The sequence below is a fragment of the Lycorma delicatula genome, chromosome 4, assembly GCF_047948215.1.
Source record: "Lycorma delicatula isolate Av1 chromosome 4, ASM4794821v1, whole genome shotgun sequence".
Lineage (NCBI taxonomy): Eukaryota > Metazoa > Arthropoda > Insecta > Hemiptera > Fulgoridae > Lycorma > Lycorma delicatula.
In genome coordinates, this window is record NC_134458.1 from 38,751,506 (window position 1) to 38,770,645 (window position 19,140).

The window sequence follows — 19,140 nt, forward strand, 5'->3', positions numbered from 1 at the left end:
TTTTAATTAAGTTGTATGTGTAAGCTGTGCATCAGAAACAACCCACAAAAGCTAATCAACAGCTTTTGAACAAAAAAGTAAAACAACAAAGTAAAAGCTGATAACTGTGTTATCAGCTTTTTTTTTGTTTATCAGCAGTTTACAAAGTTAATTTATAAAAGACTTAAAAAGAGGTTTTTCTACTGTAATATTTTGGCTTGGCAACAATTTACTCAGAACTGTTAAAGATACAGCTCTGATACCTGTTCTATTCAATTAATTCAGGTCAAAAAAAGTATTACACTATCAAATTTACCTCTTAATTTGAGTCCCAAGAATTACAGTATGGCTTCATTTTTCCCTAGAAGTGGACATCAGGCAAAATATTTTGTTAGCTCAAGAGTACATATGAACTGATTTTAGTATAACTCGTTCCTATTATATTGATCACTGTTTTGCATCAGTCATTACTCTGTTTAGGAAATGAACTGTTAAGAAATTCACACTTGATATTTGATTCTTAAAGATAAACTATGAGTTAATACAGCAGAAGCTGCTATAATGAACTAATTTGTTCTTGGAGAATGGTCATAAATCAAACAATTTTAAATCAAATCCGTATCCTTCCACAGCTGTACTTTTGGATTCAACTGTAGGGAGAACTTTTTGCAGTAAATATTTTATTTGCATAAAAATCGTTTATAATCTTGAAACCACACACTTTTATGTTTTTCTATGTATGTTCATGATGGGATTCATTTCCAATAGATGGCTGTTTAACCTGTGTAGAAAAGCCTGAATATCAAATAGTCAATTATTTGCTGCCTTCCATTACTTCAGTAAACATGCTAAAATAGTTTTCGGTGGCTGAACTGTTCCCACTTGCTGCTTCTTCGAGTATTTTAAAATTCTGTAATCCAATTCATCTTCTAAATCAACCAAATCTCCATTTGCTGGTATAGAATATTACCTCAGTTTCACATCACTGCTGCTTTAATATCAGAAATATTGATTGTGCATTTACAGAAATATTTGCTCGGTTAAAAAAAATAGGAGGTAATTGCATTCAGTAGAAGATATATTAATAATCATAATTATACTGATTTATTTTCAATGAAATTTAATTACAATGAAAGTACAGTTATTTAAAAAAAGTAAAATAATATCTGGAACTTTAACAAGACAGTTCAAAAGCACAAAAACTGGAATGTTCAACTAAAATGTTGTTACAAAGGTTCACTTTGCGGGTAAGGAAACATAAGAAGATGGATATTTTAATGGTGTTAAATCCTCACTGAAATACTTCTCTATTAAACACTGTAATGAGATACAGAATAGAATGAAATGATTAAAATATTGGTGGAATATTAAGAGGATTCAGTCGGAAGGAAAGCGAGTTTAGGATCAAGGAAAAATGCATTTGCCACAATATCTTTTTTCAAAAGTTAAAACTGACTTACAAAAACTGCACTAAGTAAAAAATTATGCTTTTTTGATTTTTTATTAAATTTTGACTTTTTGAAATCAGTGTCAAATTAAAAACAAACTAACAACTTATTTATTTTTAATTTGATGCTGACTTCAAAATCACGATTTAAGGAAGAATTGTAAAACTTTATAAGAAAATTGAAATTTTAAAATTTGTTTATTTTTATATTAAAAGATTTTTTTATGCATTTTTCAAATCAGTTAAACATTTTTTAAAGAAAATTATTTTATTAAAAAGCTGTTTAGTTGTTTTATTTATATTTAAAATGTGGGTTGACCTGTGGTGTGCATATTAAAATAAAAAGTCATTCATAAGAAATACAATAGAAATCTGTATCTGATAAAAATAAGAGAAGGAATGCAGAGAAAAGGTATAGATCGATGACTAATTAGTGTGAGTTAAACTATTTGGGATGCAGGAATTTGTAAATTCTAGTTGATGCTCAAAAAAGATTGGTCCTTTAATGCATGAATATCTATTAAATGAGACTACCAATTAACACTCTCATCACCTCTCCACTGCACAAGTAAAAAAAAGCAAATACATTTTTGAAGAAGATTATAAATTGGCAACCAATGTCTTTGCTATCGTATGGGTATGTTCTTTAACAAAACTAGAAAATGACAAAAAAAAAACAACTAAGTTTGACAAACAAATAAAGAATATCATCTTTAAATCATCCACAAGTTAAAAAATGTTAACTTAAATTATTTGGAAGTGATTTACTGTGGGGACAGCAGAGTAAATTTCTCTAGAAAAAAAAAAAGAAAAGAAAACACTGAAATTGATGTAATTGGTTAAAAATAAGGCTTAAAAAAATATATTTATAAAATAAAGTACAGAAAGAATTGAGACCTGCTACTTTTTTTAAGTTTGTTAATAATAATAAACCTTGGTTTTCAAATAAAAGAAATTCTAGATTTTTACTATCTGCCAAGTGTAATAAAATTGTTATTACAAATATATTTCATAATTGTTAGTAAAAATACTTAATTATTTTTAGTATATCTAAATAAAGCTAAACTGAAATAACTTAGAATACGAATTAGTTATAATTTGATGTAATTTTTTTATTTTGTAGTGATGAGAATAATGTTATATAATAATTTTTCATATGTGTCATTAAACTGTTACTTTTACACTTTCATTAGACTAACATTGTGGTGTAGGGGTACAGCAGATTGTGAACAAAATCTATGCCATTTAAAAGTGTTCTGATTTATGTAAATTGTGGAGAATGTATTTCATTTACATTTTATAATTATAATCTTTACTCCATTTCTTTTTTTTGTACTCCAGTTTTATGAAATAAAATAGACTGTGGATAAAGTAGTCGATTGATATGTTGTGGACAATTTTAAAATGGTTTTATTTGTTTTATTATTATTGCAGCTTTTGTTTCACTTTGTTTTAAAAATAGTAAAAACAAAAATTTTCATTTAGCATTGTATGCATTTTTGTACAAGAATGTTTTAGTTTGAATTTATTACATATAGTAAAGCACTTGTAAATATGACAGTTGATGCGCTATGTCTAAGATATTTCAACATGGTTTTGTCTTTGCAAGCGAAATTACGTGTGGAAATTATTCTTCATTTTACTGTTAGAAATAGTAAAATCATTTAAGGATTATGAAAAATTTTTCTTCTTTTGAGATTTTTTAATAGTTTTAGTAATCTAAGTTATAAAGTTTGATTTGTTCTTTTTAGCTTAATTTTCACAAGTGGCAAATTAATTTTTTTATATATATTTCTAATTGCATTTTTCTAATGATTTCAGAAAGTGTGGCAACTTGGAGGAATTGTTGCAAAGAACTGCAGGGAAGCAACTCATCTTTTAATGACCAAACCGCACCGTACATTCAAACTGCTTTGTTGTCTTTCCACTTGCAAGTATATTCTGACATTAAATTGGCTGTTGGACAGTCATGAACAAAATACATTTCTAGGTTTGTAAATATTTATTTTTTTTATTACTTTCCTTATTTTTGTCATACGTTTTTGTTTTCCAGGATTTGTTAACTTGTCCCATTTTATATATGAAGATTATCTTTTACCAAGAAATTCTCTCATCACATTACTTCATTAAATTTTAGCGGTTGAAATACTCAACAATACCTCATTGTTGCCAAATTTGGAAAAAACATTTTTAGTGTGTTTTCTCTTGATTCTTCCAGTCTATTGACTGTTGAAAATTTTTCTGTTTAACTTATTTCTGTTTACCCTAGACTCATGTCCTTGCTGGATACTACAATCTAGTGTAGGAGATTCAGAGTTTTTATAAATGAAGTTATTATACTTAATTTTCTTCTTCTCCACCACCTCCTTCTCTAACACCCTTGAAGATCACTTACGAGGTGACACACCCTGGAGGTGTGATTCACAAAGGCAATATTATGTTCACTGTAAACCAATTTCAGATTATTTCTGTTGACATCAATTTACAATGATAAATGTAAAATTTAGATGTAAATTGGATGATATATTTAAAAATTAACTCAATAGAATACTTTTGCTTATAAGGGCCTAATTATTCTTCCATAGCCATTTTTAATAAATTTCCAAACTATTTAAAAAACCTTCTTGCCAATTTATTTAACAAACAATTAAAAGATTTTCTATTACAGAATCAATATTACACTGTTGATAAATTTCTAAATAATACTAATTAAAAAGAGAAAAAAAACATAATTTATCGGCATCCCATTCAACATATACATAATATGTGCTAAAATAATTTTCAGAACTAGCTTCTGAATTGTGAATTATTTTGTAGTAATTTTTTAATATACGAGGTGCGACAATAAAGTAATGAGACTGATTTTTCTTTGCAAGATGTGGCAACCCTGCAGCTTGTGTAGGCACACCATCTTTGACCTTGGTCTATAAGCTACTTCTAGTCCAAGCGGCACATTGCTGCAACTGCTCAGTCGTGAGTTGTGCTATAATAAGTGAACACATGTTTGTGTCCCTCATCACAGCTTTTTGGACATCTTGTGTTGTTTGAAAATGGTGTCCCTTGGCCGCCAGTTTGACTCTTGGAAATAGAAAAGAGTCGCACGCAGCGATATCTGGTGAATAAGGTGGCTGTGGTAGTACTGAAATTTGTTTTGAGGTTAAAAATTGCTGTACTGACAGAGCAATATGGGATGGCGCATTATCGTGATGCAGAATCCAATTATCAGCAATGTTGGCACAGACACGAAGAACTCGTTTACAAAGTCTTTCTAAAATTTCTTTGTAGAAATATTGGTTAACTGTTTGTCCAGGAGGCACCTACTCTTTATGAACAATTCCCTTGGAATCGAAGAAGCACACAAGCATGCATTTCACTTTTGACTTTGACATGTGAGCATTTTTTGGTCTGGGTGATCCCTTTCAGCACCATTGCGAACTTTGGCATTTTGTCTGTGGATCGTATTGAAAAAACCAACCTTCATCACCAGTGATAACACGGCTCAACAAATCTGGATTGATTTCCGTTTGCTCTAACAGATCGGCTGCCACATTTTTCCATGTTTCTCACTGTTGTGTGAGATTTTTGGGGACCATTTTTGCACAAATCTTTCTCATACCAAGATCTTCAGTTAATATTAGACGAACCGTTTCTAGATTGATATTGAGTTTTTCTGCAATCATTTTCACGGATAATCTTCGATCAGATCGTGCGATTTCACGCACCCTGGCCAAGTTGACATCTGTCCGTGAGGTTGATGGTCGTCCACTGGAGTCTTCATCTTCAACATTCGTTCTGCCTTCACTAAAAATTTTATGCCACCGAAAAACTTGAGCTCTTGATATAACCTCCTCTCCAAAAGCCTTCTGAAGCTTACCATAAGTTGTCGTCGCGTTTTCACCCAATTTAACACAAAAAGAAATGGCATACTGTTGCGCAATATTTTGCGGTTTCATTTCTGTGACGAGAGACACAAACACGTGTTCACTTATTACAGCACAACTCACGACTTAGCAGTTGCATCAATGTGCCGCTTGGACTAGAAGTAGCTTATAGACCAAGGTCAAAGATGGTGTGCCTACGCAAGCTGCAAGGTTGCCATATCTTGCAAAGAAAAATCAGTCTCATTACTTTATTGTCGCACCTCGTATACCATCAGAATAATGATTTATTTATTTAACAATTAACATATTGCTACTATTTGAAAGTCACATAGTATTTGGTTCCTAAGAAATAATTTTTTCTGGAGTTAGTATCCCTGCCTTCTCAAGGTCACACACAGGACTTTGCTTCCTGCAGTGTTGAAGACAAGTCTCATATAGTGGAAGAAAGATGTGAGTGTAAATATTTGTCGCTATCCCCAATTAAATTGAGCAGTTTGCAATTAAATTTAAATATTAACAAGTGACCAAACTTAAAATATATAGTCAGTTATGCATGGGTCATATTAAAAAAATACGAAACAATTTCAATCCAGCTTTTGTAAATGAATTATCAGATGAAGACATGAACTGCTTTTTGCTGCCTGCCATGCTTTATCAGTGTGATTTCCAAATGTATCCCACACAAGAGAAAATGGCTCGTAAGACAGGAATGTTGTTTTCTGAGCTAAGGAGAATACTTATTTTGTGCATGAATCAGAAAAGAATCCACCACCTGTCATAACATGGGCCAGGATGACATCACAGTACTTGTTTGAACAATTTTTTTCCCCACTAGCACATTGTTGGTGATATTTGCAAATCTTAGAAAGTTGGTTAATACCTCAACTTCAAAAGAAGAGTTTTGTGGAATGCTCCAGCTCATTGTATTCTACAAGTGGGTGATTTCCTAAATAAATAATTTCCAGGTCTCTGGATAGTTGTGGTTCACAGGCATCACCCGTCCCATTTGCAATTGCCACCACGAAACCCCATTCTTATTGCACCCAAAAACTCATTGTGGGGAATAATCAAGCCCTATGTGTCTCAATGTTGATGCTGTTAAATAAACTCATTAATTTTGGATCCAATAAAAATTTATTAAAATCTTTTGATCTCATCTTACCAGTAGAGAACAGTATGGTAATGTTCAAAATGTTAAATCATATTCTTATGTTAATAATTCTATAGTGTTCTGTGAAATATCATGGTTTGAATCCAAGATGACATGTTAAAAATGCTTGACATTCGCTGATGTGTAGGTTTTTAGAGAAAATAGCTGTACAAGTGATTCTGATATGCCACAGGTTGCTCTAAAGAGACTTAACTGCAGGTGTTTGGCCAGTTATTTGAATTTAAATACTAAAAAATGCATGGCGATTATATTTTCATTTCCTTCAGAAATCTTAGCGGTAGATAAATCTCTTTGGTATATATATCCTAAATGTTTTAAATGGATTTGTCTGCTGGCATTTCCTACTGTTGATTAAGGAGGTTGTTAAGCTTGGATTCAATAAAGGTTAGCAGTTGAAAGTCTGTTACATTTCTTCATCATATATTTAACAAGGTTGGTTCCATGTATTTTCAGTGACATCTAAGTCCTTATTTCTATTTAATAGTTCAACACTATAGCTTAAAATTTTTCATTCTTTTTTCTAATTCATTCATTATTACTTCCTTCAATCATTCCATTATTTAATTTATCCGTAAAGATTTAGATTTATTTTATGAGGGTTTTTAACTGTCTAAAACTAAGATATTTTGAACTTCTCAGGTCCACTTTCTGAATCTAATCTGTGTTGATCTCTATGGTAATCAAAGTACAAGGGTCATTCAAATTTGAACTGGAATTTGTTTACTTGTTTTGTATAGCTTTACTGATATTAGATAAAATTACAAATATATTACCTTATTTTTCTCATAGTTTCCTTCAACAGAAATACATTTTTTCCACCAGATAGGAAGCTTTCTGATCCCCTCATAAAAAAACAAGATGGCTGCCTCAACAATTAATTTTACACATAATGCTTGATTGCAGCATTATCTTCAAATCTTTCCCCTCCTAAAGCTTCTTTCAGCAAATCAAACAGAGTTGGAAATCACATGGTGACAAGACTGGACTTTATAATGGGTGTTCAAGATGTGTCCAATGAAATTTACCAAGTTTATCACGAGTCTGAGCTGCTGTATGTGGCCCTGTGTTATTGTGGAGAAGGACATTGCAAATTGGCATTGTTTGTTACAATAAGCAGCCCAATGTCATCCAATAACTGCTGCATTTACCATCCTTCGTTCGTGCAAGAAAACAATCAGCAGCACACCTTTTGAGTCCCAAAACCCAATTGCCAAAACTTTTCCAGCTGACAAGCTTTTCTTGGCCTTGATCAGTGCCCTCTCACTACTTTTCCACCACTCCATACGTGTTGTGTTGCTTTCCAGGGTATAGTTAAATACTGCAATTTTATGATAGGTCACTATGCAGTCCAAAAATGCCTCATTCTCCCTTAAAGTGATTCAGAAGCCGCTAGCAGATGTCTTTTTGGACATTTCTGTGTGCCTCAGTGAGAAGACCCTGGAACCCACCTCACTGACACTTTGCTGTATCTAAGAGTGTCTGACAACATTGTATGCACACTCCCAACACTTATGCCCACCTCTGATGTAATTTCAGTGACAGTTATGCAGTGGTCACCTTCCACAAGGTCACAAACTACTTAAGTCTAGTTATTGATGCTTAGTTGCAGATGATGTTTGCGACTTTCATTCTTCACTGCATCACAGCCACTTCAAAATTTTTTGGCCCAATGAAACACTTGAGTCTTTGACAGGGTATCATCTTCGAATTGTGCCTCGAGTTGAGTCAAAATTTCAGAGGATTTGACACCTTCATTGGCAATAAATCTGATTATAATTCATTATGCAGTGGACGATGATACCTCCTCCATAGACATTCTGCTACTGATGTGAGAATATGACATATGGGTGTGGCTGGCCGGATGCTCCCTTCCACACACACATATCCAACTAACTACCCGCAGCACCCCACCACATTCCCTGCTCTTCCTCAGTCCGTGGAAAAACTCTGGTTAATATTTGAATGAACCTTGTTTCATGTAAAAGTTTTATGATTTTTTTTGTTTGTATTTTTATTAATTTTTTTCCAGTTCTGTTCTATATTTTTACTTTTCTGTGAAATTCTTACTTTATTGCATCATATATTGATAAGCTTTGTACAATGTTATTCTACATTCGACAAACAATGTTGATAAATTTGTTGTTATATTTTCTTTTTTCTTTTCATTTAACCCAGTATATTAAGAGCTTTGCTATTTACATGCTAATTACGGGGATCAGTTGGTGGCTGGTGAGTGTTCTACTCACCCTTAGCCTTTGTCCAGTTTTACGATATAATTTCCAATAAATTTTCCAGAGTAATATTTAAAAATTTTACTTAAATAATTATAAAAAATTAAATTTCTGAAAAATTATTAGTATTTCATGATTAAGTACATCATATATTCTTATTCAGCTGTTAAGATTTTACTGGTTATTTTCTTGAAATTATTCCTTTTTTTATAATCTAAACATTGCAGTAAATTTTTTTTGTAAATGAATACATAAAACTTAAAAAAATAATTAAATAATTTGTATCTAAAAAATTAATGTTGTAAAATGGCTAATGTTTTATTTCCTACACTTACAATAAGCTACTATTTTGTAAAAAAAAAAAAAATGAGTACATATTATTTGTGAAGTAATTTTCCCTCAGAATATAATTTTTCCCCTAAATTTTTTTTCACAAGGAATTATATAGAAGAATTAAAAATATAGAACAGTAAACAAAAATATAACTAAGAATTATGAGTTTATTAACAAAGATTATTAAACAGCACTTGCTTGTAGAATACTGAATTGTGTTGAACATGGCTAGAAGCTAATAAACAGTTTTCACATGATTAGAAAAAGTGATGAATCATGTTTCTACACACATGGGTGAAAAGGTACTGAAATACATATAATTCTAAGAACCGTAGAGTAAAGTAATAAAAAAATAATGAAGGCTCAAAAATAATGAAGAAATAACATCGCTCACTAGCAGTCTAGCAGTAGTAGTTAATAAGAAATTATATAATGTATATTTTTATGCAAATCCTTATACTTTTTTTTTATTATTATGCAAAAAAGTCAGTGTTACTCAGTTCTATGTAATGTTACTTTTAAATTATGTTTTGGAAGCAATTTTTGATTAATGCTTTGTGTTTTCACGTATGTATAAAGATAAATAAATACATTTTATTATTGGTAATAAAATTTGATTTTTTTTTATGATTGACCAATCCTTTTGATAAAACCTCATATAAGTACAGTTTTATGTGTGGGTGTTGACATGTTTCCATTTAACATAATTAACTTTTAAATACAAGTAACATAATTGTTATTTATTTTCTAGATGAAGAGCCGTATTGTATCTCAGATAGTGAGTTTGAAAGAACTTATGATTTCTCTACACAGACTGTTTTAAAAAATCCAAGCAGAAATCAACTTTTTAAAGGAAAAACATTTTATATAACTCCTGGTGTTATTCCATCACCCTCAGCTCTGCGAGAAATTATAGAATGTGCTGGTGGTTCAGTCGATAAACAGAGGAAATCTTTGAAACATATACAAGAAACTGAACCTCAGACCTACCTTATTGTTACCATAACTAATGATTTACATCTTGTGGCAGACGTACTGCGAGCTAATATTGGTATGTTTTTATATTTTAAGTCTGATATAAATAGATGTAATTTATTTATTATTTTTTTAAATGCGGTTGAAATTACTAAAAAAATTCAATGATTAATGATATTCCACCATTTCTGGCTATACTTATTTAGGTATTGACCTGATTTAAGAGTCCAGATGTAGATACTAGATTTCATCTGATAGAACATAGTTTAAGAGAGTTGTATACTTTAATGTTGTTGAAGAATATGTTTTATTTCAATTAAAACAGTCAGTTACTCATTTAATTGAATATATTTTACATTGATTTGTAAATCTCTTAATGATTATCATTTATGTAAATATTTTTAATCTCTTTTTAAGAAGTTGTGATGAAATCTAAGTCGTAGTATTATATGTTGGCAGATATTGCATCATATTTTTTTTCGCAACAAAAAAAAATGTTTACTGCACAACAGTGAAACATTGCTAAATCAGCATAGAAGAGACTAACAGTGTTATAAAAATATTCCTCTTTCATCAGCATTGAATATGTTGTTTTCCTTAAAACTATCACTTATATAAGCTCTTAATTTTTTTACCGGGTATTTTTACAATTAAGGAAACATCCTTACCTTCACCATTTACTTTTCCAAATGAAATATTGTGATATTGTTTTGAAATTTTCCAGCTGACCATCAGAATCTTTAAAATTCAGAAACCTTAAAAAATGTTTATAAAGAATTCAGCTTTTGTTTTTACTACTGAGCCATTTACTGGAATGTTTGAAGTCCTTGTTTTCCAAAGCCATTACTTACTGCTTGTTTGGTTGCTGCAGTAGTGAAATTTTACTATATTAAAATACACTAATGCTATGAATCCTCTGTATTACAAAAATTATATCCAGCCCTATTTTTTTATTTTTTATATATATATTTTTTTTGTAAAGTTTGTTCTTGGCTAATGTGCAGTAAACTGATTATAACTCTCTTGGATCCTGTTAATTTTACTTGACTAACTTGTTTAAATTACACATTTTTCACGTGAGCATGTTTACAGTACATTAGATTCTTTCTGTGGGCTAAGTAAACTTTTTTTTATGTACTATTTTTATGTTATTCTTCTACTTTTCATAATTAATTCCTTACTAATTGGGTTTCAATAGTCAGTAAATGACTGTATCTACTTATGAAAAACACACTTTGGCATAATCATCTGTACCAAGTCCTTGTACATAATAGTCTCTTCATCACTAAACACACTTAAGTAGATTTAAGGTATATCATAAGAAGTATTTAATATTCCCAGATAAATTTTTAAAGTTTCTTTCATGATTTATAAAATAGCGTTACTTAAATGTAATGTATTTTATTCTTATTTTATATAAAATAATTTACATTACTAATAAAGTGGACTTTCAAAAGGCATATTGAAGGAGGGTCTCATTAGCTGAAAGGGGTAAAAGTCATCCTGACTATCTTACAAGCAACTGCAAAGAACAAAGTTTAGTGATGTTTTGATATATGTAGATAGATGTGTTTGTTACAAAATAGTTATGGTCCATTCAAAGTCTGAAAAGAGCCATTACTACTGTTTTTGTTATTGCAGGTTCTGCTTTTCTGTGATCATATATCTATTTATAACTCTTGTACAGGATTGTTTATTTTTTATCTGTAATTTAATTATAAATGCTACAAAATAAAATATTTACACGAAAAGTTAATACCTGGTGATTCACTATGTCTCCACCATTAAAATACCATTACATTGCAGATAGTTTTCCTCTGAACTGCCAGTTTTGATTACAATATCGATTAGTCAATATCTAATATAAATTTGTTTTAATTCTATATTTTATTAGAGGTAATACTATTTAAAAAACTGACGATAAATTTATTACCAAAAACTTGTAGAAGTAGCATGTAGGCTACAAAGACCACAACAAAATTTACTGTATTAGTTAAATTATTTTGTATTTTTTTTTTTTTTTTAAACTGAAGCCTATCAAACTATGGTTTATATTCAGAGTTACAAATAAAATCTTTTTTGAGAGAATTTTTGACATATAAATTAAATGAATGGTTTCTGCATTGCAGGCATACCTGTGATAAAACAGAGCGATCTTGCCTAAAGTATGAATCGGTCTTTTCTCTTGCTATGAATACAGGTTTTTTTTATCTTCTTTCTCATTATATGATACCATTTATTCATTATAATTGATAATCTCATCATAGGGTTGCATATTGAGTTATTGTTTCCCTTGTGTATATTTTTATCATCAGTTAATAGTTAATAGTTATAATCTTTGCTTCACGTATGCCTTGGAAATAAATAAATATATACAAGATGTGTATCACAAAGTTTTCCCAGGAAATTCATAACCTATTTTATTCATGAAAATAATGGAAAAAGTTCATATAAACATATATCCTAAAATCCTTCAGTTAGGGCTAGTGAAAGATTTTGCTTGGATTTTAGCTACCCCGGTGAAATGAGGTCATAATGAAATTTTCAGGATGTTAATTTAAGGGCAGAATTAGTGATTTCTGGGTTTTGTCCTGAAAAATCGAATAAAATAGGTCCCAGAACTGTATCTGGAGTAGTTTTTGAGAAATAAGGGATGAAAACCAATAAATAGGTATAAAAACCCATGTTTTTTGTGTTTGATTTATAATAACTTTGTAAAATGGATAATAAACACATAAAACTTTAAAACAATACTAGTAGAGAATTTAATTATGAACAAAATGGTGAAAGGTAAGTTGAATAAAACAAAGAAAAATATGAATTTTATCTAGAAACAGTACATTACTAAATTTGTAAAAACAAAATTTACTGCTAAAAATTATTGTTAAAAATATTTAAATTACACAATAATTGTAAAATAAAAATAAGTAAATAAAGTTAGCAATAAAATAACAACAGCTGATCAACAACATGCAATACTTTATTAGTGTTTAAATCATTCTGTAAGGTACATTAAGTTTATCGGTTACTGTGAATTATGCTGTCGTTATCGAGGGTTTTCTATGAATTTTAGTTTGAACATGATCGGTTTTTCATTGAAGTAATGTCATACTTATTTACAACAGAGGAATGCACTAATATGATATTCATTTTGCATGTGTGTAATGGTAATGCTACAGCTGCTGCATTAGAATATGAAATACGTTTTCCGAATCACAGGATTCCAGATCCCAAATCAATTAGTGCAACTTTTCGCAATCTTCAGGGTATAACTAGGTATACCTAGTATTCATACTAGCTACAAATGATGCTGTTATTGATTAAATTATTATTGATGTAGTTCAGCACAGTCCAGGTATCAGAACATGACTTCTTCCCAAGCGGATCAAAGTTTTGCATTTGATGGTGTGAAGGGCATTTAAACAAAACAATTTTTATCCTTATTGTAAACAGCCAATTCAACATCTAAACCCAGGAGATGATCCACTTCGCTTGTATTTCTTCAACTGGTGAAATACAAAGCGACAGCTCTACAAGTATGTTTTGTTTACTGATGAGGCAAATTTCATATCAGATGGCATCAACAACTTACGCAATGAGCATACATGGGCAGAAGTAAATCCTCGTGAAATTGTGGAAGGCAATTTTCAACCCCTATTTAGCATCAATGTATGGTGCAGCCTTCTTCACGTTCTGTTTGGATCGTTCACATAACCCAGCTACTTAAATGCTGAAGTCTACTTGCACTTTCTTCAAGAAGAATTGCTGCAGCTGTTTGAATTTGTTTCTTATTTTTTATTCTGTACTTAGCACCGATGAAATTTACTTCTGCCTTCCAGCATGCCAGAAGGAATTTTTTTATAATGTACTGCAGGATACAATTCCAAAACTTCTTAAAGTATATGAAATGTATATATAGTTTAATGTTACATGTATTGTATTTTTTATGATTCTCTTATTTTTACAGGTGTGTATAACAGTGAATTTGTTATGTCTGCTGTAATGAAACAAAAAATGGACTATGATTCTGCTGTGAAAAGGAGTCAGTTTACAAAAAAATAAAAACTGGAGAGCACTTATTTATATAAAAAAAAAATTACATATCGGTATAACGTTTTATTACATTTACAATTTGCATGAAAAGTTCATGGAACAATTTTCTTTTTTCTTATTCATCTGTTTTTTTGATACTAAAAGAAGTATAGTAGGAGAAAATTGTAAAAAAAAAACAACAATTTGAATATTTAAAGCAGGTACTCGAGGATGTTCTACATAGTAGATATCTTTAATTAAAAGGTTAGCATAACTCCAGAAAGGATCTGATGACCCCAAAATAAAATATTTTATCCACTGAATCACAATGAAACTATGAAAAAATTGTTCAACGTAACATAATCTATATGATGTTACAATCATTATGTACAAAGATCTCAATAACTAGATTGTAAAATTTCTTAGAAATGATTTATTAAAGATTAAGAAGTTCTAGCTTAGTCACAGAAATCCCATACTTTTATTTTCTTTGGGGGGGGGGGGGAATAAAGTATGCCCAAAGTTGTTTTCAAGAATAAATCAGTACAGCATAACTATAGGCTAAAAATAAACTATACACTGTAAGTTTTATATTAAAAATAATATAGTTTTACATAAAACTTAGGAGTTTTTCCAACATAAAAAACGATTAAAAAATTAAATTTTCTGTTCAGGGTGGTTAACTATTGCTCGACTGAAAAGAACATAAAATACATTATGTTAATCTGTGTGTAGTTTTTTTAAATACCAATATTTTAGGAAGTCCTAAAAATAAAACTAAAAAAAAAAAAATAATCTCCAACTATTAATGTTTTAGGAGTGAAAATATAATTAGGTTATCTGTTATAATACAGTACCCCATTAAAAATAATAATAATTAAACAGTAATAATACTATCACTAACATTGATATCATAAATATAAAGACTGTTGAAGACAAAATCGCAATTACAGAGTACAGAATTATTATTGCAAAATTGCAGTAAGTATAGTAACTAAAATGGTTGTAGTTTTTTATTTAAAAAAAAACTATTAGATTGAATTAGAAAGTAATGAAAGGTTCAAAATGAACTAGAAAGCTGTTCTAAAGAGCAATATAATGAGAATACACGGACTGGATTTAAGCATAGAATTAAATAGCACTATTTAATTATTCATTTAGCCATTTCAAGTTATACTCAGGCTTGGGATTCAGAGTATTAAAATTTGATTCAGAAGTATTCATCAAATAGTGATTTGAGAAAGAACACAAATTAGTGCTGCAATATTACAGACAGCCAACAACAGCTTTAACTGCAGTTGTTTCAGTAGTGATTGCAAATTGTAAATTATATAATATACTGCAGAATTTCTGGAAGTTAGTGAATTTCTTATACATTCATATCAATTTTGGCTTTTTGCCATGTCTTTCCATGAATAATATTGTTTGTTATAATTTTTGTTGGTTTTTGTACATAGTGTATAGTTTTTAAAAACTGTTAACACTCATTTAAAATAATCCAGTATTATTAAAATAATAAATGGATTTATCCATTTGTCAAATGTTACTGATATTTTTCTCTGATCGCGCAACCCTTTTTGTCTTTCCTTCGCCAATTGGTAGGGCTACTTGTTGCTAACAGAGCTTATTATCCTATAATTATGAATAATATTAACTTATCATTTCATGTTACAAAAAAAAAGTTTAAGAGTTCTTTTATATTTCAAAATCGTACAAAAGATTTAATGTACAGCTAATCTGCAGCGATGTATTCCTTAAAGGACAGACTGATCTCTAATTGCTGTATATGTGGTTCAGTTAATTGTAGTTCATTAGTTGTTGATAACTCTTGCAGAGGTTACTGCCAGTCATGTGGTAATGATTTTATGTCCCGTGAATTATGATGAGTTCTAAGAATTTAATATTACTTTAAAGTCTGATATAAATGTACATGTATAGTTTACTTTTTGTATATTTTCATCTAACATATTGGGCAAATTTATTACTTAATCTAATTGACTGTTGGCATGAAATTTTGAATGTGTTAAACAAAAGAAACAAATATTTTTTTTTTCTCTTCAGAAGGCTGTTGAAAAATCCAAAAAATTAAAGAACAGCTACTTACCTTGTTTGGGAGCCCAGTTGTTGATATGTACTTCCTGTAAACAGAATTGAAAATATTGTTTAAATTAATATTTCAACTATGCCTAGAAAATTTAGTCAGTTATTAATTACTTGTGAACTGGCTTTTTTTTAGTTTTCATTGTAATAATCAAAAAGCAATCTCTTTTTGAAAAATATTATGCATTTGTATTGTTTTGATAGTGAATGACAATTTTTTTCCTAACTTTTATTTAGTCTATACATTTAAATATATAACTAAATTTTCTTTTGGAGAAAACGTATACAATTTTTTGGGATAGAATAAGAAGCTACTAAAATACACTTAGTTACTTAGAAATAATTATGGTCTGTTTAAAAACAGATGGTTATAATGTCAGGTTGAAAGAACATTTTGAACAACTTATACTTGAATTCATGTTACATACCGTTCAATCTTTATAATAATCTATTGCAACTTCCATCAGGCTCTTTATAATCGAAGGCTTAATAAAGAAAGAAATTTTGTGTAAAATTCAAATCTGCTTTAAAAGATTAGGTCTTAGTGATAAAAAACCTACAAAAAATTAATACTGTAATACTAATCCCTCAAAAACTAACAATTTTTTGTCTTACATTTTTTTAAATTTAGGATTTTTTGTATTATTAAGGTGGGGAATGTAAAAGAATTCAGTATGATAGCTGAATTATAGTTAATAAATTTCAGTAATCCATTATATAACTCTGATGATCTACACCAAATCATTAATCACAGCTTTGACCATTGACATTTTATTTTAACTTCATCTCCTTTTATTTTAAACATTGGTTTCGTTTTGCAAGGTTCTGAACACCTGAAGAAATTCAAGATCTCATGGAAGACAGCAGCTTGTAAGTGACACAGATTAATAATAAACAATAAGAATATTTAATTTTTCCAGGAACTTTTCAGATGAACTGTGTTTTTATATGCATTGTGCCTCAGTATATATTCAATACGTGTTACCTATACATAATTTATATGTATTGATATCAGCTGTTATTATTTAATTGTAACTGTTACATAGATGATATTTTAATTTTATATATGAAAAGAAATTTTAGGTACATTTATCTAGGAATAATTAATTATTAATTGTGATTATTGTTCTTAGTATTTCTATGTAAATAAAAATTTTCATGAAATTACTCCCTCTTATTTCACAGCCCCAGCATAATTAAGTAAAAAAAATAATGAAAATACACAAGTTTTATTTATTTTTATCTCTTACTTATGAGTAGTCACACTTCTACTTTGGGTAGGGTACCATGGAAAAATTTTAATTGAGAAAGGGTGCCGCAACTGAGAAAAGTTTGGAAACCACTACTTTAACTTATTTCTATACAGCATGGGAAAATGATCTGATTGAGTTAAAAAAAAAATTGTCTAAGTAGACTAAAACTGTATGGGGTTTGCTTATCTTCATTGTTTCCCTCATGTTCATACCTTCTGTTTCCCAAACAATATGTTATTCTAATTATAGTTGGGTACTGCTCGTAAGTATACATATACATATATATATATATATATATATATATATATATATATATTTGCTATGAATAATGATGTATTATTTTTTTTATTTGGGTAGAGTTATATTAATTATTGTGGATTCTAAAATATACTGTTCATTTTTTTCAAAATTGACAAATTTTTTTCTGGTTGAAAGTTTTCTTTATCCTTATTTTTTATTATAATATTTATTTATTGTATTTTATATATGCAAATTTGTTAGATAGGAAAGAGGATTAAGAGGTCACAAAGAGATCATAAATGGTCAACAAGGAAAAATATAAAAGTACCTTTACGTCACTGAACAGTGTAATAAAAATTTTAACTATTATTTATTATCTTCCGATATTTCATATTCTGTACTGATTCAGTCCAATCGTATCACTGTATTTAATCATGACATTATATTTTATTATACATTTTTTTAAATGTATTATCATTAAACTGTGCATTTTAAATGTATAGAACCATAATTATAAAGAAATGGTATGACTTTTTTTAAGTATAATATATTTTATGATTTTAATAATCACATCATGCTCATTATACAAACACCACTTCAGAATATTTTACTGATTGTATTTCTGGAGATTAGTAATTTTTATAGCTTTATTAAACAGTTTCTGTATTTTTTTTTTTTAGGATGACAAGTTCATTGAAGTAGAACTACAAATTACTGATACCTATTTGTATCTTATTTACCTATTTTTTTTGTAGTTAAACCATCAATCGAAATTAGTTTATTTATTTTACCAGTATTTATAAATTAATGATTACTAAACACAGACAAATATTCAAAACTTTATAACTTTCTGCATTAAAGTAAAAAAACTGTAAATTTCAATGTATTGTTACATTATTACTATAGGCAATTCAAATTTAATGAATATTACCGTATTTCATACTGGAATTATAATTTAACATTAGAAGGTGTGATAGTACAAAAATAATGTTGATTACTTTAAAGTAAAAAAATATTTGAAGCAGTGTCCATGTAATGGAAAATAATACCTGTGAATACAAAGTAGATTTAAATTAAATGTTTATTTTTTAATTATCGTAATGGCAAATATTATAATAATTGTCTGGCCTTAGGATTTTTTATCATTGTATATAATTAACATAAAAATGTTTACTGTGAAGTGATTAAAATGTAATAATATAATTTTGTAATTTTAAGTATATTATATGAAAATTTACTTATAAATTGTTAAATGTCATTGTTTTTTTATTTGTTCTCAAAATCCTTACCTCTTTTTCCTTTTTTATTGATAACCAAGTTTGCCATTTTTCATTCTTTTTTATGGTGAGTTCCAAAACCTATTGAAAATGTATAAATCTCCAATAATATGTTATATGTATACAGTAGAGCATTGAGTGTTATACATAATCAAGTGATTAGAATTTTGGATTATCATTCTTTTCTCCAGAAAATTGATTAAGGAATATCAAGGAAAAAG

General features: G+C 29.1%; 1 protein-coding gene across 4 annotated transcripts in view; it reads left to right on the forward strand.

Annotated features, from left to right (window-relative positions):
• The window catches only part of LOC142323294 (uncharacterized), a 154,797-nt gene extending 135,910 nt beyond the window's left edge, over positions 1–18,887 (forward strand). For 2 of the 4 annotated variants that reach the window (XM_075362753.1, XM_075362756.1), the window contains 3 exons: positions 3,248–3,416; positions 9,794–10,093; positions 13,985–18,887. In XM_075362753.1, coding sequence (XP_075218868.1) covers positions 3,248–3,416; positions 9,794–10,093; positions 13,985–14,079 — 564 coding nt within the window. In that variant the 3' untranslated portion in view covers positions 14,080–18,887. The remainder of the gene's footprint in view (positions 1–3,247; positions 3,417–9,793; positions 10,094–13,984) is intronic. The other 2 variants (XM_075362754.1, XM_075362755.1) reach the window with 2 other exon arrangements.
• Positions 18,888–19,140: the final 253 nt, after the last annotated feature.